Source organism: Oxyura jamaicensis, chromosome 5 (genome assembly GCF_011077185.1).
Source record: "Oxyura jamaicensis isolate SHBP4307 breed ruddy duck chromosome 5, BPBGC_Ojam_1.0, whole genome shotgun sequence".
Classification (NCBI taxonomy): Eukaryota; Metazoa; Chordata; class Aves; order Anseriformes; family Anatidae; genus Oxyura; species Oxyura jamaicensis.
Genome location: NC_048897.1, coordinates 44,674,534 through 44,697,866, shown reverse-complemented (window position 1 = coordinate 44,697,866; position 23,333 = coordinate 44,674,534). Strand labels below are relative to the sequence as shown.

At 40.8% G+C, this 23,333-nt stretch overlaps 1 protein-coding gene across 5 annotated transcripts in view; it reads left to right on the top strand.

The window, feature by feature from the left end:
* The first annotated feature begins 474 nt into the window (after positions 1–474).
* The window catches only part of PPP1R13B (protein phosphatase 1 regulatory subunit 13B), a 71,190-nt gene continuing 48,331 nt past the window's right edge, over positions 475–23,333 (top strand). For 2 of the 5 annotated variants that reach the window (XM_035326812.1, XM_035326811.1), the window contains exon 1: positions 12,312–12,519. In XM_035326812.1, coding sequence (XP_035182703.1) covers positions 12,394–12,519 — 126 coding nt within the window. In that variant the 5' untranslated portion in view covers positions 12,312–12,393. Of the gene's footprint in view, positions 748–12,311; positions 12,520–23,333 lie in introns of those variants that run through there. The other 3 variants (XM_035326816.1, XM_035326815.1, XM_035326813.1) reach the window with 2 other exon arrangements.

Below are 23,333 nucleotides of genomic sequence, written 5' to 3'. Positions count from 1 at the left end.
GTTAACTCTCATCCTGCTGCCTTAGCTCTATGAAGAGAGGCCCTGGAGAAGTGAAGGAACTAAGGCTGGCTGTTAAAGAGGAGAACGGAGCACAGTGGAGCGTGACGCCAGGCTCCTTCAGGAGGAGTGCTGCTATGTGGGGTTTTGCACCGAAATCACAGAACCATGGCATGGTTTGGGGTGGAAGGGACCTTGAGGACCACCTAGGTCCAGCCCCAGCCATGGGCAGGGGCATACTGACTGGACTGGGGACGCCACTCACTACCCTGGGCACACCCCCCCTCCATCATGGCCGCCCCCCTCAGCCCACGCTCCCCACGCCCCCTCCGCCCCGACGCGCGCCCCCGCGCCGCTCCCCCCCTCCCTTCCCCCTCCGCCGTGCCCGCGCCTCGCCGAGCCCCGCCCCCGGCGCTGCCGCCCGGGCCAATGGCGCGGCGGCGGCCGTTAACCCCTGGCGGGGCGGCGCGGCGCGGGCGGAGCAGGAAGCGGCGGCGGCAGGAGGCAGGCGGCGGCAGGCGGGGGGCGCTAGGAGCCGGGAGCCGGGCGCTGCCGCCGCCGCCGCCGCCTGGGCCCCTTCCTTCCGCCCGCTGCGGGCAGCGAGCAGCGCGCCGGGCACCTGTCACCGCCGCCAGGCCGAGCGAGAAGGGCGGCCTCCGGGCTGGGGAGCGGCGGCGGTGCCAAGCGAGGCCCGGTGGCGGCGGCGGCGGGGCTGGCTGGGGAACGGCGGCGACAGCGGCGATGATGCCGGTGAGTGGGAAGGGGCTGAGCCCGCCCTGCCGCAGGCCCAGGGCCGCGGCACCCCCCGGGCTCCGCCCGTGCCCGGCCCCCGGCGCCCCCTCGTGTCCGCGGGGGGCTGCGGGGGGGGGGGGGGGGGGGGGGGGCGCGGTTGTTCCTCGGTTGGGGTGATTATTATTTTTTTAACCCTTTCGAAGCACCGAATTTTATTTTTTTAGGGTTAATGAATATTATTTCCCGCCGGGCAGGTAGCTCTGGCTCGGCCCGGCTCCCTTCTGGGCTTCGGTCGGTGACACCGCGGCTCGCTCACGGCAGCTGCAGCCCCCCCGGTACCGAGGAGCCCCGCTGCCAGCCTGGGTGTCGTGCAGGAGACCCTGAGACCGAGACACGAACGGGTCTTGGGGTCCCTTCTGCCTTCGGATACCCCCCCGGGTGCTCTCCTGTCGGGGGTACCCCCCCCCCCCGGTGCCCCAAGGTCTCGGGGGGTCGCTCCTGGGTGCCCTCCTGTCAGGGGGGTCCCCCTCAAACTCTGCCTCTCTCAAACGCGGGTTCGGGAGATGCTCCGAGGAAGGGCTCACGTGTTTTCGCCGATTCCACTGGAAAAGAGGGTTTTATTTACAGGTCCTCTGCAGTGCTCGCAACCGAGATGCCGCAGCGGACTGGGTTTCGGTGGGGGTATCGGGTGCTCTGCTTCGAGGCTGAGAGAAGGAAGTAAATAGCTGAAGCTGGACGTAAAGTTTCAGGTTGGAGAGCGCAGGTAGCGATTACAAGCAGGCATTATGGCGAGCTTGTCACCCTGCCTCAGCTCCCAGTTGCCAGCTACCAAAACACCGATACTGAGAGAGAATTCCTGCCAACTCGCTCCAGATACCAGAATCCCCAAATTCTTCCTCAGTATCGGTGAGCTCGCTCCAGCTGGCTGTTGGCCAGCGAAAGCAACGCCGAGATGACCGTCAGCTCTCAGCTTCCAGCGCACCTTGGCTTGTGCTTTACGTTCATCGCATTCTTACGGAAAGCCCAGCGTGCCAGTGACAGGCTAGGTCATGAGAAATGTATTTGCTTCCCATTGCTGCCTCGTGTGTGCTTCAGGTGAATGTCAGAACTTCCGTAGTGCGGCGATTGGCGTTCTGTAAAAGTCCCTCCTGTGTTTGTGTTGTGTTGGTTTTTGTCTTTTTTTTTTAACTACTGGATAAGTGTTTCTGCCAGTGTTGTTGCCTTCGTGCTTGTTTAAATATAGCAGTTGCTTGTGGTTATTTGAAAGTGTTATAAGATTCAGACTTGTATTATGTTTTTGAAATGTACTTCAAAGCGTTTTAATACTGGCGGCTGAGTTTTAATAAAAACACATTACCTCGCTGCAGTGGTAGTAATGTTGCAGATTAGAGCTTACTGAATCCGAATCCTAGAATAATAAATATTTTGCCTTTCTGAAGAGCTTTTAAAAGCTGTTACGGACTGCCTGTCATCAGGTAGTTGGGAATATGTGCGTTTAAACGGACACTTTGACAGCGCCATTAGTCTGCCAGGTTTTTATCCCAAGTATTATTTCTGGACTGAAAGGATGGGGGGAAAAATACTTACTGGAGTAATCAGCATATAATATCAAAATAATGTGAACGTGGGGCTGTAGAATTGGGGGAAATGTTGGAAATGTTGCTTTTTTTTTTTTTAATTTCAGGTTATTTATTCTGAAAAGGGAAAAGCTTGTGCTCAAACTTGTTATGTGATGGAATTCCTTGTATTTAAATTCATAGAAATATTCTTTCCCTGATCCTTCTTTTTTCTATAATTAGCAAAAGTATATAATAATAGTAGGAGGAGAGACTAATAATACTACAATTATTGAATTGTAACAAGTGGGCATAGCTACAGTGTTCTGTCAACAAACTGAAATGAAGCATTCAACTTTCCTCTTTTTTTGGGGGGGGGAGACTTGCGTTTATCACATTTGAAGTACTTTATTGAGGCCGTTTCTGGATTGGTAATGTTTTTATATTCAATTTTCTATTCTTCAGATATGACTTCTTAAAATTGACAGTATGGAATGATCTACGTATATGTATATATATACATACACACACACACACATATATATAAATTTATTTTGTTTTTCCCTTTTCCTGTGTGGTGGTGGTGGACTTCTTTTTTTTCATGTGGGAATAGAATTACGTATGAGAGGTTTCATCATCTGTGATTTCTTTTGCTGCCAGGATCTATAGAAGTCCATATTGCTTACTCTACTTTGTTTTTATGAAATGTAAAAACAACTTTATTGTTAGTTCTGAACACAGTTTGGCTTCCAAGGAGGAATGAGATGTGGACTGCACTTTGGTTATTTTTGTGTGAAACTGTAGGTCTTCTTGAAAGATCATCCCTGAGGCATATTTTATATGAGACTAGACAGTACACAAGTGGATCTTGAATATTACAATGTGCATTAATATCTTCCTAATCGCTGCACGTGTTCCTGATCTGTGAAGATAGATAACAGTTGACAAAACACAAACCAAAGATGGGTATCTGTAGTGGTTCTTTTTGAATTAAGCTGTTTTCCAGGTGAGTTGCAAAAAGGATTTTTATTTATTTATTTTCCTAAACAACTCAACATTTATCACTTATTCAGTCTAAGACCTTTCCCAGCAGGTCCACAGTGGTCATTGTTTATTCCTAATTGAAAAGCAAAATATTTTCAAATCAGTGTGCACTGTTCTCTTGCTTAGAAAGGTCACTGCTAACATAATTGTACATCGTGTAAGTCTAAAGGAAGATGTACACTGTCGTATACTTAGTATTAGGAATTTTCAGTGATGCTGAGATAAAATATATTGCAATTAATTCACTGCTGTATAATTAGCAGCAGCACTGATATCATCCTTGTTTGCTGAATAAATCTGAGCTGACTGTAGAGAATAATTTGCAAGTTTATCAGCCATTATTAATGGAGTTATTTATTGCAACAAAGCTTAAAGGCCATTTCATCTTTTTCGGATCATCTCACCGTTTCCTTAGGATGACAGAATATGGCCTATTCTATGGTAAGCGTAAGTTCATAGCCTTCACCATGTTAACAAAAGGGGCAATTTGTAGGCTACTCTGATAATAGAACATATAAATATACGTCATAGAGGCTTGTGGATTCCAGTGAAACATACGAGAAAATTTTGAGGCAAATGATTGCATTTATTAGTTTCTCTTCATAACTAATGTAGGTCAGATTGTCCATTACAGACTTCAGAGAGGACAGGTACTTATTTCGAATCAAAATGCCACTCCATCAAATCAAGTTACGTTAATCTAACAAATTGAAGTTTGATGTAAAATACAAGCCTTCTTACTGTATTATAAAAAGCATTCTAGCTTATTCGTCTAATTTGTATATTAATATAATGTATAGGTATGTACCCATGCTAGGAGTTGTCCATAGATAGAATAGATTGTCTTTTTAAGAAGAATCTGCAGTCTAATGCTCTATGTTAAAATCAAAGCTCAGATTTTTTCTATCTTCTTAAACATTCAGGGACTTTTAGATCTTGCCAGACCCCAGCCAAGTCAATTTTATTTTTCTTAAATTGGAAAATGTTGTTATTAGGTGACTTAAAATATCTTGTCACTTCTGTGAGCATCTTTTTCATGAGTCTTGAATCCTGTGTCTCATTGGTTCTTAAATTACAAGACTTAAGTAAATAAATACTATGAAATTTTAACACTTTATGCTGTTGGGTTGGTAGGTACAATTTTCTGGTATTTTGGAAGTCTGCCATTAGAATCAATTAAACTTGGCAGCATGTAAGAATCTGTAATGTATTAAGGACTACATCCAATTGAATGTGTTCAGTGTTTTGAGTTTCTGAAAACAATTTTTTATGACAGGTAATAGTAAAAATATATTGTGCAATAAGGGACGCAGTCCTTCAGGGGTTAATTTGAGTGTCAAAACCCGTAACGCTGTCAAGGGGGCAAAGTGTAAATTTGGTAATAAAACAAAGGACAAGCAAATACATGAACTGCTTAATTAAGAAAAGGAATTGTCTTGAAACTAAATTTTCAGTCACATCACCTAGCTTTTAACTCACGCTCTCCTTGTGCTTCAGTCTTGCTCAGAAGCAAGCGTGTGTAATCTCGCCTGTGTTGGAGCGTGCAGGTTTATCGCGATGGTGCAGTAGGATGTTGGAGCGACTAGATTCCTTTCAAGGCTGAGGTTTCACAATACAGATGAGCTGAATTAACCATTTCCTGTGACCAGTGGAAGTGCCTGTTTCCTTCTTCCTTGCTCCTTGCTGCCCATTCCCACCATTTGCTTTGAGCACACTGTACTGGTTGCCTCAGGAAACTGATCCAGGGCACTAAAAAATTTAATAATGATAATAATAAATGCATCCAAAGAATGCTGAAGATATAATACATACACACACGTGTATAATTTGCCAGGCTAGTGCATTAAATCAGTTTGTATTATGACTTTTATTGTCCGTGCAGGTACAGGAGGGAGCAAGCTGTGTGGCTGAGAGGGACAGCAGAGAAGGGGAATCTCCCTGTTTCAGCCTAGGGTGGTCACTCACATTCATCGTATGATGGTAGAAGCTGTGCCCTAGGCAACATATCTTGAATTTTGTTCTCTTAATACTTGCTATATCAGTAGAATAGTGAAATTAAACTGAGCAATGTTATTACACTGCAGAGATTTTCAGAGATAGCAGTTAAGGTTTCACCAGTTCTTTTTTTGGCTTGTGAATCCAGTAATGCTTTATTATCTATGTTCCCTGAAACAGGAGCAAGTGGGGGCTTCGGGTGGAAAGTGTGGTCTTTGAGGAAGTCTGGAGAAGCAAATACAGACTAAGTTTTGACCAAAGAAAATAAAATTAAAAAACTGTGACCCCCTTTGCAGTATTATGTGCCTTCTGGCTTCTGCCCGTTATTTTTTCATCTAAGATTCACAGTGTAACTTAGCCTAGACCTTCACTAGTTGGAAGTACAGTTAAGGTTTTTTGATTTCCAATTCATTGCTTTGCTTAGCAGCAGAGTTCTATTTATGGGTGAGGAGACTGCAGCTGTAAAACTGATATTTTATTTAAGGAATTCCAACTTCAGCAGGTAACAGTAGTTCATGTAATCTAAACTCGTTGCAGACGGTGTGTTTCACCTATATATCAGCCTACTTCAAGTTTGACCAAAGGATTTCAGCTTCCCCATGACTAAATTATTGCTCACAAATCGAGGCTGGGGGAAGCTGAGGCTTCAGGTGTGTGTGTCACTGCAGGGGCTGCTGTGAGCCTGCCTTCCCTGCTGCCCCCTCTCGTGTACTGGTGTTTGTCTGAATCAGTGCTGAGCCACTTTACTTTGCTAACTCAGCTGGGTTTGGTTTGCTTTTTTTTTTTTTTTTTTTTTTTTTTTTTTTTTTTTGTCGAGGTACTTTTCTGCCAGCTTAGCACACCGAAACCGCCTCACTGCAGGGTCAGAGAGGCACCGGGACCAGCACAAGAAAGGGCAGAAACGCGGAGGTTGCCAGAAGGGCGTAATCGCTTTTAGCAGATTACACTGTCGGGATTTTCAGCCTGAAAGAACTCCAGGGTAGTGCACGAGTACGCTGAGATACGTGTAGAAGATTTTGGTATGTGGTTTGTGTCCCAGGTGGCAAATTTCCCAGCTCTCTGAAATGAAAACAAGAAAACAGCACAGTGCCCCAGGGCTCTGCCAGGCTGATACAGGAGTTTTACAGATCCCAAATCCTATGGGTTGACCTCATGCACATAAATGCAGCACATTAACTAACATCTGAATTAATCGTGTTCTGCTCCTCTCCTGGGAGTCAATATTTGACTCTCTGAGACTGCCAAACCTCACTATCCCCCCCAAAAGCAGAATATTTCTGTCCATATCTCCAAAGGTGAACAGGTGAGGGTTGTTGAAAGTTAGTGTTGGATGAAAAAAGCAGTTTTCAGAGCTGCATTATTAATAAGTGGAAAAAAGTAATGCTTGTGCTGCTCTCTGATCTTAAAGGGAAAGAAAAAGGGTGGTCTGAGACCAGCAAGATTACCATAGCCATTAAGAATAGTCTTACCTGCATATAAATTTTTTTAATTTCTCCAGAAAGCTGGGTTAAATCTCAGTTTAGAGTAACAGGTGCAGTTTAATTTGGAGATACTCTTTGAATGTATGTTTGCATGGAGAAATCCTTCTCTAATCCATTTTCTTAATGCAGTTTGTCTGACGTGGTTCAAGACAGTGCAGCACCTGGTGGCATTCTTACTGCTCTTCTGAAGGTGGTACTTGCAATAGAGCTCAACTTTTTTCTTATCTGAAAGCTTACTATTCTTGGGTGAAGAAAAATAAAACAGGCTTCAGAAAGTATATGGATATCCTGTAAAATCTTAACTAATATGGGTCAAAATCTGAGTCCATCCCATCTAGCCAAAGATGGATATTCAGATAGCTCAGACACTTCCTTTGAAAAGATATGTAACAAGAGGATACCTGAATGTTTCTATGGAATATTTAGTGTTTGTAAAATTGTTCTCAGGCTGCAAGGATTTTGTAGAGAGGACAACACGTTAGCCAGAGCATGTATGGTGTGCTGATGTGGTCAGCACAGAAGCTTCCACCTCTACCTACGTTAGATACTTGGCTTTATTAGAAATAGTCAAGCAGGGTCCTCATAGCTCAAGTTGTTGTGCAGATGCATTCACATAGAGAGGTTAGATTTTCCTGCTGTGTATTTAAAAACAGCAAGTTCTTGGAAATGAAACAGTTTTGTGTGATTCTGCAGGCTAATGAATGGGCTAACGAATAGGTTAATTACTATTCAGGCTCCAAACAGCTGGACTGTATGTACACTTCAGGAGATGACTGAGTTCCTGAAACAGTGTCTTAAGAAAATAAACTGTGAAACTCATCTCTGTATGCAGCTTCATCTCTGCATGCAGCTCTGAACATCTCAGCATGCCTAATGCTTAATGTTCTTCCTTACTGCTTTATTGTCCCAAGTTATCTGCGTTTTGGAAAATTTTAGCTACACGTCTAAATCGTGATTTTTTGCTAGTGGAAAAAAGATCTGTAATGGTTCACCTCCTTTACACTTCTTAATCATGTCAGCATCAATGCAGTCATTTTAAAAACCACGCCACATGGATTGGTGTCTACTAGCCCGTGTCACTAAGAAATGTTTTCAGTCCTTTCTCTGACTAGCTTCTTGGAGTACTGATGCTGCGGTGTGTCTACTGCTTTGTTGTCAGTTCTTCAGCAAGACTCGGTGTGATTATGGGGAATATGCCATAAGAATCAAGGTTTTACATTGACACAAAGCAATTGAAAGTGTGTTGCTTGCAGCCCGTTCCCCCAGCCCAAATTCCTGACTGTGGCACTTTCTTTACCTTTCTTTTTTGGATGATGGATAGCATAGTGTTTGCTTTTGCAGTGCTAATAGGAGGAGAAGTTCTGAACTAGGTTTAAATCAGTTTGAACTATAAGCTGCTCTATTGACCCCAATGTGCTTTTGGGATCCGACCCAAATACTTAGATGGAAATAATATAATTTATGTGTCAACCAATGTCCTTTTGCTCATTTTTTGATAGAGATAAAGGCTTTTGAGTTTCGATTCACTTTCACCTTTACCAACCTTTAGCTTTCTTTGATAGCATTTTAAATAGATATTTTTTTGGTTTTTACATTACAAAGTTGCAGTCAGAAAAAATAAGTGTTTTAGGAGATGTATAAACTACACTAAATCAAAGAATTTACAGTGTTTCCACTATGGTATTTTTGTGTATCTGGATGGTTTTTTTACATTCACCCTAACAAGTCCTTGATTGTTATTTGGGTCTTCTAGATGCTACTGCATTATCTCCATTTAGTGCTGTCCCTATCGCCAGCCATCCTAGCTGACTGAGGAAAAAGGGTGTCCTGGAGCAACCCAGAACTATTCTGTTTGGTCTCTCAGAGCCTGGAAGAACTGCTGGCATAAAATTAAGCGAGCTTAATCGGGGGTGTGCAGGTACTTGCCCGTACCTTTTCAGAAGCAGGAAAAAACTTTTGATCAGCTTTATCTTGCTGTCTCACAAACTATACAGAAATTTTTCAAGGAGCGAGGTCTCGGCAGCCTCTTCCAGTGCTCGGGGCTGAGCGTATCCCAATCACGTCTGAATTCCTTTGTCATTCTTTTGTCTTCCTTTACCCACCCTGAGAGGGGACCAGAGTTATTCAGTCATCCTCCTTCTGTCAAGTACCACAATTTTCTTCTGAGGAAAAGGTGTTTTCTAATACGGGAGCAGGCACGGTGACACGGGTGTCCTTGTGCAGGTAGGTGTGTGCGCATTGGGGTGCGGAGCCTGGCTGGAACGAGTCCGCTGGCGTACTGAGGGCTAGAAATGCTCTCCTACTTCTGGCATCATCTGGAGGGCAGCAAGGAGAAAAAACCTTCCCCTCTCCTCCCCCAAGAAAAGCACACTAGGTGTAACTTCTGCTTTGGAAGAACATTTTTTTTTAATCTGTAAATTTAAATGTACGTATTTGACATACTTAAATTCTTTTATGGCTTTGATTTTCTCTAACCTTTGGGCAAAAAGGAAACGCGCTCCCTACAATGCATACTCCGCATAGGTGTTGGGCTCACAATTGTTATAGTGTAATAGAACATGACATTTTTACCTCAGTAAAATAGATTTCAGAAATACGTAAACTAAACTGTCAGTTTGCTTAAGTGGATGTTGTAAGGAAATCTAGGTACCTGTCTCATTAAGTATTATTAATTTAAAACTAACTTTGTAAGAAAAAAGATCATAAACATGAGGTTTTATTTTTTTCTTTTCTTTCCCCAGTATGATCCATGGATTTTTGATTGATCATACCTACAGAAACTGAAAGAGACTGTGTAAATAAAGCATACAAGCTGATTTTCTTACTGTATGTGCAAATTCTCGTAAGTTATTTTTCATCTGGAAGTTAGGGTGCCTATTTAGTTGAAGTTTCCACTATTGTGGAAAAGCTTGGCTTAGAGACCCTCTGTGCAATCACGTGTGTAGTTAAGCATGTTCAAAATCAACAAATTGCACATATTAGGCATTTGCAATAAAGCTTATTTAGGAGGAGCAAAGAGGTTAAAATAGTGAAAAGGAGGATTGGGTGGCAAAGTGGAATCAAAGTTACTGAAACAAGAAGGGCTTAAATTTAGTGATACTATGAATACAGCATTGGGGTTTAATTCTTCTGAACTGGTGCTGTTCTTTATACTTGTCTGTTACTTCCTTGTATTGGTTGCTCACATCTACCAATTTTAATCTATAGATTTATGTCAAGTAATTTTCCATTCTGCATTTGATGTTAAACTGTGTGCATTTTATGGAATTACACTTCCAGTTCTTTTATTTTTTTTCCTACATCATTCCATGTGTTTTTCGGAGGTCATTAATGTCTTTATGATAAAGTGCTTTAGTAGGATCATAGACTGCATTTTACTTTCCCGCTGAGTGATTTATGTCATCTGCAGTTGTATAGCATTGCTGAATATGAGCTTTGTTACACAGGGCAAGTCTTCTCGGACCTTGTGTAGTTGCTGCATTTAATATAAGATAAGAATTTATACCTGTGAAAAATTTCATGCACCTCATCTTCATTTACAGCATTCAAAACCTCTTTACGTGTTGCAGGGTGGAGGAATCCCCTTATTTCTTTAATTTAGAATGTTGAGGCTGATCATACATTACGCAACCAGAGGATATAGCTGTGGCATCCTTACCTTCCTCTCCCTCCTAGATTTATAATTTCCTTCCTAGAAGTAACAGTTACAAATCAGTCAGCCACATAACTGTGCTGGATCAGATACTCAATTTAGAGGCAATACTCTTATGGACCAAATGAGAAAAAGGAAGGGGCTACACTGTGCTTGTATGGCTTTTAATATTTATCTGATTTAGCAAAGTATGTACAGATGCTTTCAATTACTTCCGAAGGGAGGATGACAGGATAAAAGAAGGAAGTCCAGTGACATGTCTTTTTTTTTTCAAGTTCATATGCTTCTTTAAAAAGATCCTGATCATCCAAAGGGATTGTGGGCTTTAGATTTGGACCCTCCCATATACTTCCTAAATGCATGTGTATATTAAGCCCTCCTATTGCAAGTAAGGTTTTTATAAACTTTGATTTTTTTGTTCAGAAGCATTCAGTTAATAGCAACAGTTGGAAGATGGGCACAATGTGTGTTAATATAGGCCCAGCTTTGCCTCTCAAATATTTATTCATGTGATACAATTTGTTTTTCTGGCAGATAAAGATATGATCTGCTTTTGGAGAACAACCAGCCTAGATTTTTTCCATCCTTTCTGAAGCAAAACAACCCTTCCCTTTTAAGAAACATTCTCCCATTTCAAATTTATTTAATAAGTCCTTAGTTCCTAAGAGGTTAATTTCTTTAAGTTGCTGCATTTTAGAAATCTGAAATGATTCTACTGATTATATTCCCAGTAACCTATCAACGGTACTTGTTTGCTAAGGCGGAAGGAAGACTGCATGGGATCGGAGTGTTTGCATTTCTGACAAAATGCATTAAGGGAGGACAATGCTATTTCTGAATGTTGAAGCAGGCTAAATATGGAACCTTACCAGTTTTTTCTTCCTTCTGCTGCTGCTCGTGGGGAAGGGTAATGTAGCAGTTCTGTGGATCACAAATTAAACTGAGAACCTACTACTCTTCCTTCTGCAGTTCATGCATAAGGTGCTACACAGAAAACGTCGTTTATAATCTGCTCTGAGAGATGGGTTGTTTAAGATGGGTTGTTTTTTCATAGTATGGGTTTCTTTGTGTGTCTTTGTTCCCCCCACGCTGGGTCACTTGCTCACTCTTTCTCTGTATTTTCTCTATTAAGGCAATGGATCAGGCAGAAGAACATGCTTCACTCCTGCAATAGTAGAGTGAAAGCTAAATGCATTGTTGGTGCCATCTCTGTCTGTGCCTCACTCCGGATCCTGGGTAGTGTTGACAGGAATGATGATAAACATTCCCTGTCCCTTGACATGAAGAGGCAATCAGAAACATAGCTTACTATTTTATATTCTCTGCTGCTTGAATTACATCCAGCAAGAAGAAAGACTCTGCCAAGAATGGAGTAGTGCTTGAACTATAGTATTTTTAGACGTAAATACATGGTGGATGTTGTTGTTGTTTTGTATTTAAGCTGGTTGGTTGACTTTAAAAGTTTCACTGACTTCACGAAAAGTATCATGGAAATGTTAAATGATACATGTTATCATTGTTTGGTCTTTGAACTTACGCTCCCCAGTGCCCCCTTCAATGGAAAAAATCACTTCTGTCTCTCCTGAGACAGACAGTGCCTTATATGTAAATTTACTTCGGATGAATACTCTAATGTTTTTCATTATTATAACATCAAACAAAGATGACTATTGCACAATGAGAGGATAGCAGAACTCCCCTACTGCAACCTTGCCTAATTAGGCGAAACTTGATCTAGCCTATCTTGTTCCTGTCACAACTGTGGCCTGTCTTGTTTCCTTAGAACATCTTATCACTGCTCGTCACCGCTGCTTGAATTCATATGCCAGTAGACCAAAAATACTCCATTTAAGTGGTTTTCACTGTAGTTGTTGCACAGAAACTGCTTTAGGTTTTAGCTCTGCACTATTATATTTCTATTCACTACTATTTACACATGAAGAATATTTTAAGGATGGTTCTTCACAATATTATTAAAACGTCAAAAGAGAAGCCTTGGCTATCAGAAAAGACTGGACTTAACTCTAAACACTGGACAAAGGAAAGAGTTATAAAAAAGAAGGTGGGATTACTTTGCTTTTCGTTTATTTACTGTAAAATCATACAGTTTGTGACTTTTGTCTTGTCAAACTTAATGGTGATTTCTTACAATGGTTTAGAATGTTGTATGTGGGATTTCTCCTTGAAGATCAGAGACTAATGCCTTACATGGGTCTCTTTTGTATATGAAATATCTGAAACTTAACATTTTACCTTGTGTAAATTCAGTTAGGTGTTTTTTTGTTGTTGTTTTAGGGGGTGGGGGGGAGAAGGGAGGATATTATAGTGTGTGGGTGGTTTTTTTTTTTTGATTCAGACAGAATGGACATCTGACAGCAAAACAGAATGACTTTTAATTTTTAAATCTTCCATTTAAAAACTGAAGAAATGGACTGGAAAGAGTAATTTTCTATTATGTGCAATTTCCACTCTGATGATGGAAGGAAAACTGCAAACTGCCTGTTGAATCCCAGAGGATATATTCTGTTTTCACTTCTTACATTTTTACCAAGACAGATCTCAGATTGAACGGCTGGTATTCCCTGGAAGCAATATGCTAAACAATCAGTATTTTGTTAATGCTTTCCACTCCCTGGGAGAAAGCTGTGGCTGTCCCTTCGTATTCTGATCTATTGAAGATTAAAGGAAAGAATAGTGCTGATTCGGGTTGCAACTTTACATATGGGTGTGGGTCTGGAGACTTCAAAAAAGTTGTTCTTTGTTTGTAAAATGGAAAAGTGGTGCTCAGCACCACAAATAGTCTATATTAATTGACCAAAGACATGTCTTCAGTCAAGATCTTATTTTAGTTAGTTGGTTTTAATGTGGTACGGATTTCTCTTTTGAAAACTTGTAAATGAAAAGGCACCTATCTGTGCATGTCCTATAATTTTTTGATGAGATTATTTTCAATGCAGTAGTTTGGTCAGACTTTTCTGGAATTCAGTGGGGTTTGGATGACTTTGCAGTAGCTGTTGACAAGGTCGAACGCAAGACTGTAGAAACATCAGCACCTCCCTTTCCTTAGCCTTGGCCAAAATGTTTTTAATAACTTGAGAACACTCAGTTCTGCGATACAAGTTCTGTGGGACACTTCTGTTGCGTGCAGACTTTGAAGGCTCAACTGCTCTTTCAGGAAAATTAACCCCAAAACTCATGGTTAACTCAATTCTTCTTCAGCTTTGCCTTGTGTTGTCATGATGAGTTGTCTTTCAAAGTATATTATAGTATTTTATAGTATTGCTAATTCCCACATGCAGAAACCTTAAATAAGACTTTCCACATATCTCCCACCCAGAAAAACTGAAATACTTTTTTTTTGGCTTTTTAATCTGACATATGGTTCCCGAGTCTTTGAGGGGGAGGTCCTGTTTTGTAGGGTTTGGTGTGTTTGTTTGCTTTTAACTTCTGTGTTTGAATACAGCTTTTCTTTTTTATTCCTGAATGGAAAGCTGAGATTCATATTTAATAAAATTATGTCTGAAGTTGAGTCATCTTGAATTAATTTGGTTTTGCTTTTAATTTATTGCCAGTTCACCTGAGTTTACTGCAAATTTTAAAGGAACTACAGTTGTATTCCTCTTCAGCAACATGTCTTCTTTAATGATTTGGAAAGTAAAATATTTAATAGTATTTTTAAACATATTATTCATATCTCATCAGCTGATGAACTGTTGTTTCAAGCTTGTCATACACTTGTTATATGATGTACTGATCACCTTGACAGATAGGGAAGATTTAGAGCTGTGAATGTGAGCACTGAATTGTGTTAGATGATGAGATGTGGTTGTACTGTCACAGCGATTCCTCCTTTCTTATCCCCCAGGAGCTTTGGGGCCACACCTCGTCCTGTACTGGAGTTCCCCACTTAACTCTGAACCATTTGATTTAGAGGATGCTGGGTTGGAGATGTGACAAATAGTGGAAATTGTGTTTGTGTTTTACCAAACTATTTATATCTGAGCTTAAGGACAAATGGAGTTCAGGAAAGAGAACTGTACCAATGGAGCTATTGTTTCCATCCTGAGTCTTGCTGTTGCCTGAATTTAGAATCATAGAATCACAGAATATCCCAAGTCAGAAGGACCCTACAACAATCATTGAGTCCAACTCCTGGGTCCCCAGAGGAGCACCCAAAAATCAGATCACGTATCTGAGTGTGCTGTCCAAATGCTCTGTGATCTCTGGCAGGCCTGGTGCTGTGACCACCGCCCTGGGGAGCCTGTCCCAGTGCCCGACCACCCTCTGGGTGCAGAACCTTTCCCTGACACCCAGCCTGACCCTCCCCTGTCCCAGCTCCATGCCGTTCCCTCGGGTCCTGTCGCTGTCCCCAGAGAGCAGAGCTCAGCGCCTGCCCCTCCGCTCCCCTCGTGAGGGAGCTGCAGGCCGCCATGAGGCCTCCCCTCAGCCTGCTCTGCTCGGGGCTGAACAAACCAAGGGACCTCAGCTGCTCCTCGCACATCCTCCCCTCCAGATCTTTCACCCTCTGGGCACTCCGTAACAGTTTTGTGTCTTATTTTGTATTTTGTGCTGCCCCAACTTGCCCACAGTGCTGGAGGTGAGGCCGTACCAGCTCAGAGCAGGCCAGTCCCTCCCCTCGCCCAGCCAGCAGTGCCGTGCCTGATGCTCCCCAGGGTACAGTTGGCCCTCTTCACACTTTGGCTGTGTGTTCTGTGCATTTTCAGTAGGATCCATTATTTAAGGGATTCTCATTAACTAAATATGTTAACAAATGTTACTGTATTTAGATACAGCAAGCATTTGCTAGTTTCTTAAATAAATTAGCAATTTTGTTTATGTAACAATCAGCACAAAGTTGATGTGCTTGCTGATTCTTGTTTCATCTATTGCACCTGCAGGGAAAAGAATTTTGCTGAAATTAGGCAGGTGGTAACAGATGAGGGTTTGTCATCCTAAAACTTACAGACAAAATGTATTCTAAAATGTAAAAATCTGAGTACCCTTAATGAGGCCAGCAAGTGTCATAGAAAAACTCTGCATCTTTCTCACAACTGTTTGATTCTAAGATCAGTCTTCTGTTTGTGGTTAGTAGTTGGCAAAGACTCCTATAGCAAATCAGAGAATGCCAGTTTGCAAGGTGAGAATATTTATTTTTCTTTGTTGAATTGTGAATGCCAGTCTTTCAAGAAGTTTCCAACTTCCACCTTTAATAGTGGTTGTGTATATCATGAAAGATGGTATGTGGTCTACAGTATTTTAAATAGTGGAGCAGAATTAATTTTTTTTATGGAAAAATAAATCTTTGCATTTGAACTGTACATTGCCTCAGAAATAAATGTGCTCAGCAAGAATGTATTGGTGTATCAAGATGTATCCCCATGTTCCGAAGCCTCTTACATGGTAACTAGTGTCTTGGCAGTCCTTTGGTGGAATTATTTGCATCAAGGAGCAACAACAAGATCTCTTGCTGTTCCTCCAGATGTAGCAATTTAGGAATCAAGCCAAGAGATAATGATGCAGGGATGTTGAACTCATTCTGTTGCAAGTGCCAAATTACATTTTCCACTAGAAAACATCACAAGAGGCATGTTTTATAGATTTTTCTAACTTCAGGCTGTGTTTCTTTAGCTCATGACGTTAAATATTGCACTTGGACAGATTTCCTTTTAAATAAACAGATGTATTTGTAGTGCAACCTCTTTTATTTTATTTTTTTTAACTTAGCCCTTTTCAGCTATACCCGTTTTCCCTTCTGTTGGCCACACGTATATTGCCCATCTTTTAAATCTATTTATCAGAGTCCCAGTTGCTGCTTGCTTTTAAAGGAACCATTGGAATCTAGAGGAAGGCATTCCAGTGTTGTGACAAGCAACAAGCAGCCTCTGTAAAGATGATGCCTGGAGAGCTGGATGTGGATTAGGACTATGGCTTCTCATACAACAAAGTATAGGATTGTAATGTCTAAATGATCACTGCTATCTTAAGCAGATGCTAGAGACTTAGTATTTGTTAGGTGAGTTGTGTGTGTTTTTTTTTTTTTTTTTTTTTGATGTTGCCCTGTTCATGTCTTGCTCCTCACAGCCTGCAGAACACCACTTGAGTCTGTGGGTTGCTTGTGTTGTTTATACAAGCATCTAGTCCTTTTAGTTGCTATTGTTTCATTAGGTTTTGTTTTCCTGGAGAGCTGGAAGCCTTCCAGTCAGCTACTACTATACCCTTCATCAATAATCTGCAGACCTACCTTGTGTAGCTGAATATGTTTAAATGCCTGATGATCATACTCTTTCCTCTAGCAAAACTGCTGGCTTATTTCTCTGCCATACCAAAAGTCTACCTCTGAATGAGTAAGAGACTTCATGTTCCGTATCTACAATTGGTGCAGTAGCTTTTTCTCTGTCGGTCACAAAGAACAATAAAATGTCCTAAGTATTGCTTCAGCAAAGAAAGAGCAAGTATGTGTAGGTTTTTGAAATAGTCTGAATCCTGCTGAACACCTGCTGTTAGACATGAAAGCTTATTTACTGAAGAAGACAAAGGCAACAGTGGTAAAGTTCTTGAGAGGAAACATCTGTGGGGTTTTTGTTTAATTTATTTTGTTTTATCCTCTCCATTAAGCTATTGCATATGTGCAGGCATCACAAAATTGAAATAAGATCTTATTTTAAGATTTCTTTTAATGTTATACTTCTGTATTTCTGTAAGAGGAATTAAATATTTTTTAAAGTAATTTCTGTGCTCTATGAGGAGAAGGGATTTTATACTCCATCACCAAGTTTCTTGGTACAACTACTGACTGACTAAGCTATTTTTTCTTCTGGTTATGTAACCAAGTTGTCTTGCGCAGAGTCCTGTGGAGGTGGATGTCAAGGTAGATGTTTCAGTGACTGCAAAGCAGCAAGTTAATGATGCAATTATTTTATGAGCCTATGTTAAAAAAAAAAAAAGCTTTTGTGAGATAACATTGCTTAAATGTATTTTAACTATACTTATTTTTTCAGATTTGATCAAAATTGAAAATGTAATCCAAGAAAAATAAAGGTTTTTATTTTTGAGTAACCTTACAAACCTTTTGAGTAACCTTTTGTTAAACTCAAGTTTTGTACAGCTTGGATATGAGGAAAATGTGTTCCAAAATATAGAAATTGTATTGATACTTCTTACCCCATGCATGGGAAAGGGGAAAAGATGTTAAAAGGAAGAAATCTCCCAATGAAAAACAATAGGAATTTTTCCTTCTGTCTTGATCATCTGATATGAAATTTCATAAACGTACTGCAAGAAAAATTTCAAGAAATCTATTTTTAAAAAAGTACAATTTCATTCTGGCAGTAAATAATGATTGGGACAAACCATGCTGGTGAATAACTCACTTATTAAAGATATCTTTTTAATATATGGAAGTGAGATAGTTAAATCTTATTACTTCTTTTCAGGGGTTTACATATAAGAACATCAGACTTATTTGGGATTCATTCTCAAATCTCATGGTATAAAGAAATAGTTATGACTTGAGTCAAGAACACATCTTTATGTGTTTTAATTAATATAGTTTTTTGTTTATAATTTCACAGTCTTGTTTCATTCAAAATATAATTGCTTAAAGCTTCACCTAATGAAGTCTACAATCTTAAAGGAGAACGTTCATATTGCAAAGGAAATGAAATTCTGCTTTGGTGCTGCAGATGTGCAACTAGAATTTTTACAGCTTTAGCTGGCCCAAGATTTATGTAGTGGCATGAATTATGTGCAAGCTAACTTGCACAGGATGGTTGATAACTTGTGACTTTTTTTCTGAGCATTCTTTGTGCAGGGTTGGGAATACTGGCATGTCTTATCACCGAAGAGTTGGTTTTTCACCCCTTCACAATTTGTCTTGCGTCACATGAGCTGATTTTTCTAGTAAATGAACATGTCAGTTTTAATCAAAGTTTGTTTGAATGATGGGGCTTTGGCATTTCAATAAGGTATGCTTTTGGATGTTTCAGTTAAAACTGTATTGTAGTTGCACCTTCTATATAGATCGACATAGAGAATGCCTGGGCTCCCAGGCCAGCAGAATCAAGGCTGGGAGGCTATCAAAATGGGAGATATTGTGGTCTCTGCTGTGCAAAGAAGTCTTTTTTTTCTTTGCTGACTATTCTCAACTTGGAGTTTTGGCAGCCATGGACTTAACCATGACTTCCTGAAATGGCAAAGCACAAGCTCATGAATGGATTTCTTTTTTGAACGCTTCATTAGGGGGAGATGCCTGGTGAGAAGGTAATGTATTCCAATTCCCACGAAACAAAGGGAATAAAGCAGGCATTGCTGCCAGAATTGTGTTCTGTACTTTGAGCCTATTGTGTGTCAGTGTTTTAATAATATACATTTTGTATTTTTGAAGCATCTAATCACTTTTCTGCTGGAAGAGGTGGAGGTTATTGTTTTTTTTTTAAACGATTACACAATGAAGTTTCTAGGTTGGTTTAAGGAAAAAAAAAAGCCAGTGAAAAATCTGATAAGACTCAGCAGCTGCTAGTGAGTTTAGCCATATTAAATTATTAGGTATCCAGTGTATTCTTAACTCACAATCAGATAATTCTAAAGATGACAGAAGTTATTGACAAAAAAAGATCTATTATCCACTATAGCTTTAATACCAGGAAAAGGAAAGCAGTGGATAGAAAAAAAGTGGGGGAAAAAAGTGTTTCTAATGTTCTCAGGATGTTTTTTCTTCTTAACCCTTTCTCTGCTGTTTGATCTTCATTTTAATCTTTCATAGATGGACTTTTCTAAGTGACTTTGTAGTTGTGGATATAAAGTTACCTTTGAGAATTGGAACGGACTTCTGATCCCATTTTTGTCAGGAACCCTGTATTTGGGTGGAAGCGTGGGTTTCAGTTAAAAGCCAGTCATACATAAAGGAAAAATCAGTTGAATTCATCTTCATCCCTAGAACTTACTGGTTTTCTTGAATATTATGAATATTACTAGTGGAAATCAACTCTAACATGTTTTAAATCCTAATATTTCAGCATGTCCTGAAATACTGCTTTGCTGAAAAGCTTTCTGAAAGCTTAAATAATTCCATTTTCTTAGAGTTAGGGTATTAGGAGATACATGCTTATATTGGATTGTGTTAGCCTGAAACGCCAGTGTTTATTGTGTTATTTGAGTTAGTAAATTCACTTGGGTATAAGGCAATGGAGAGATTTTATGTAGTTTATTTCTACTCAAGCACCGGTGTTTCATGTCTTGGTAGGATAAGGTAATCTTTGAGTAAGATGTATTTCTTGTTTCCACGAAAATTGTTGTTAAAGAGGTTCTAATTAAAAACATCCCTGTTCTTAATTTGAGGTACTAGGTGAGGATCAAAAACATCACAGTTTTTTGTAAGACTGCAGAAAAATGGTGAGGAAAAAGATTTCATTCAGAAGTTGGAGTTTTTAACTTTCTAGGCAATTTTGCAACTAAGAGCATGAATCAGCTGCTATCTTCTGTTTTTGTGCAGTTCTTGTAGTTCTATTGTACTAGGGGAGTGCAACTGGTGCTGCAAAACAGGATAGCCTGAAGAAGCTCATAGAGAACAGGGGATGCTGGACTCGTACTTGCGTCCCTGTGGGACGTTTGCTGTGGTAGATGAGTTAGATGAGAAGAAAGCATAAAAACACCTGTATGGTTCACTATATGGAGAGTAGAAGCTGGTGTAAAGGACCAATTTGGCATTGGTTTCTTGATACTGAGTGAAAAACAGTAGGGAGGAACATTGCATGTCACAACTGGGAAGTGAAGACCAAAAAATTAGTGTAGAAAATGACATAGTCAAAGCCATAGCCTTGAGAAATCATTTTTACTTACTGTGACTTTCTTTTTAAAATGCACACCAGTGAAAATTTGAGAAACCAATAGGCACATTTCCAAGCTCCAAGAGTATTAGCTGGACCAAGTGATAGGAGAGACTAGCTATGCCTTACATATTGTACAGGAGTACTGTGGATGGATCGGAGACACAAGACTGAGAAACTAATTGGTGTAAAAGATGCCTGTATTATAGCTTGTAATCATAGGTATCCTCATGTTACTGTGAATATGAAATCCAGGGAGTCATTGGAAATAGCTGGGTAAGGGCTGTGTGACAGCCATGTGGAACTTGAATTGGTAGCCAGGCATTCACAAGAGGTAATTGGAGATGGTCAGGGTTTCAGATTCATCAGTAAGAGATCAGGTCTGGGCAGATAAAACTGTCTCATCGCTCTGGAAGGTGCCTGTTGAAACTTGTGGGTGACATTATCCAACTTTGGAAAGAGAGGAGATGATAAATGAGGATAAAGATCTTGAGGATTTATCCCTCCCTCCTATTTCCGTGAGAAACGGCAGGGGTGATTACGCTTGCCCTTCAAATAACCCAGGAAGTATGATGGAAGAGGAGAATTGGGATGGGGCAGAGAAGCAGAGACAGCAGCCTAAGAGGAACCTGTGCACCAACCTGGCTCCATTGGGCAGAGAAGACTTGGGGAGGATTCTGAGGCTGTGCTAGCAGGAGCTTTTCAGAAAGCTGAGAAATGAGTGAAATAACAGTTTGGTTGTGAGGTTGATTGAGTTTATCTGGCATGGAAAACACCTGAACTGTGAAGGAACATATTAGAGGTTGGTGGAGCAGAGTAGAATGGGAATTGATGAGAGCTGGAATAAAGCCATTCGTTTGGAAGCAGGGGTTGCAGAGGACAGTAGCAAACATCTGAGTGTTGAGGAAAGGGTAAGATTTGGAGCTTAGTATTGCTGTGGAAACCAAGTATGATTTAGAAGCACTGAGATTACGTTTCACGATTCCTGGGTAGATCTTACTGTGTGCTGTTGTGTCCACACTTGAAAATTTTGATGACTGAATTAAAATGTTGCTATGGTTATGATCTCATTTTTAAGAACATAGGTTTTTGCAATTGTTCATGTTTGGAGTCCATTTAAAAATGAGAAGGATTTATCAGTTCCCCTGTATCCTAATCTTAGGCTAAGAACACTTTTTCATACCGCTAATTTCCTTCAGTGGGTGTACTGTCTATTTCATGTGTATGCCTTGCTCGTATTCTTCAGCAGGAAATTTCCAGGCTCCATCAATGCTTCTTTGTGTTTTATCACTATGAATTGCCTCTTATTATTCTGCCTTCACCATAATTAGGGATAGCTACAATACTGACTTGAAAATCTAATTAATACTGCAATATGTTAATAATTTTCAATATTTTGAGTCTTCCTTTGTATGCTTCAGGCCATCTGCTTCATAGTCCGATGCTTCAGTTCCCACAGTGTTTTACTCCAACCACCTGTTAAAAACAAATACAAATCCTTACTTAAACAAGTTTGGGGAGTAGTTTGGCTGCAGCACCTTGCTGCTTCGTTAGAGGGACACCTTTCCCTGGGCTGTCCCCCAGCCGGCGCTGTGAGCAACAACGTGCTTTGGAGAAGGCAGTGCTGGGGCAAGCTGAGAGCTGAGGGAGCCAAAAATATTGTGTTTGAGGTACAGCAGACTTTGGCCTGGTCTTGCAAAGGGGGGATTATATGTTTATATTGTGGTTGAGGTTTGAATTCATGGAGAATCGACTGAGTTGTAAGGGATTACTTGCCCCTCCAAGGCCTTTCTTCTTTTTCAACTGGTCTGCAGATGTAGGCAGATGATCTTGAATACACGAAACAACTTTTCTGGGGCACTATTATCTTTACAGTAATATGAAAATCAAAACTTGGAAGCCATGTGAAACCACATGATGTTAAGCCGTTCTGTTTATTCTTTCATAACAAGGTAACAGGTCTTTGGGACAGACAATGAAGCATATATCTCCTGATTCTGGGAATGCCAGTGTCCCTGGGCATTCGCATAAAAACTTGGTTTTCATTTTGAAACTGCTATCAAGTATTTTGGGAAAACCATTTCAGAATACTGGCATTAATAATTCAGTCTGGTGGTGTTTAAATTAAACAGCTATTGCTTATTTTTTTAGGTATTCCTGCAATACAACTGCAGAGGAAAAAGGGAAAAAAGTGTTTCTTATCACCCCTGTGGCTAGGAGAAGAACTACTTAATTTAAAGGGTGGCGGGGAAAGTTTTGACTAGACTTAAGGAACTTTTCCTTCCAACAGGAATCCTGGATTTCTGGGGTGGATGGCTCAGGGAAGTTGTGGAGTTTCCGCCATGAAAGGCTTTTCAGAACAGGTTGAACAAGCATCTCTGCAGAATAATAGAGGTAGAGGTGATCCTGCCCGAGGCCAGGAGACTGGCTCGGATGACCTCTTAAGGTTGCTTCCAAGCCTAGTGTTTTATGTTCATGTATGACTCTTCCCCTCTTAAATATGTGGTCAGATTCCACTACTAGAATCCGTATCAGATGTTTATTGTGGAAAAGATTTCCCAGCCACTGAGGACTGACTGTGCTTGGATCTTTTTTTACGTGTGGAGAAATAACACTGAGCTGTAAACAGTAGGTGGTTCCAGACATCTGCATTATTAGCCGTGGTCGTGTCCTAGCTGTACGATAGCTCCCTTTAGAGCTACTGTTGGAGAAACTCAGGGGTGAGTTCTGGTACATTAGCAGCCCTGGATGACTGCTCCCCGCATTGCAATGCAGTTACTCTAAGAACTTCAGGGTACAGCGTACACGCTTGGCAGGTTGAGGGAGAGTAGAAAGATGTGTTCAAACAGCCTGGAGGTCTGCTGAGGAGACTGAGGGCTGGGAACCTGGGCTTTCTTGGGACTGGTCCCGTCCTTGCTTCTGAAGTTGACAGTGCTGGGATAGATTGCTCTTGCTCAGTATCTAGCTGTTATTAGTGCACATCTCCAGTTTGGTGCTTGTAATGTGACCCAGTAGTGTTCCGAATGTGTTTGTTTTTTTTTAAGATCTGCCA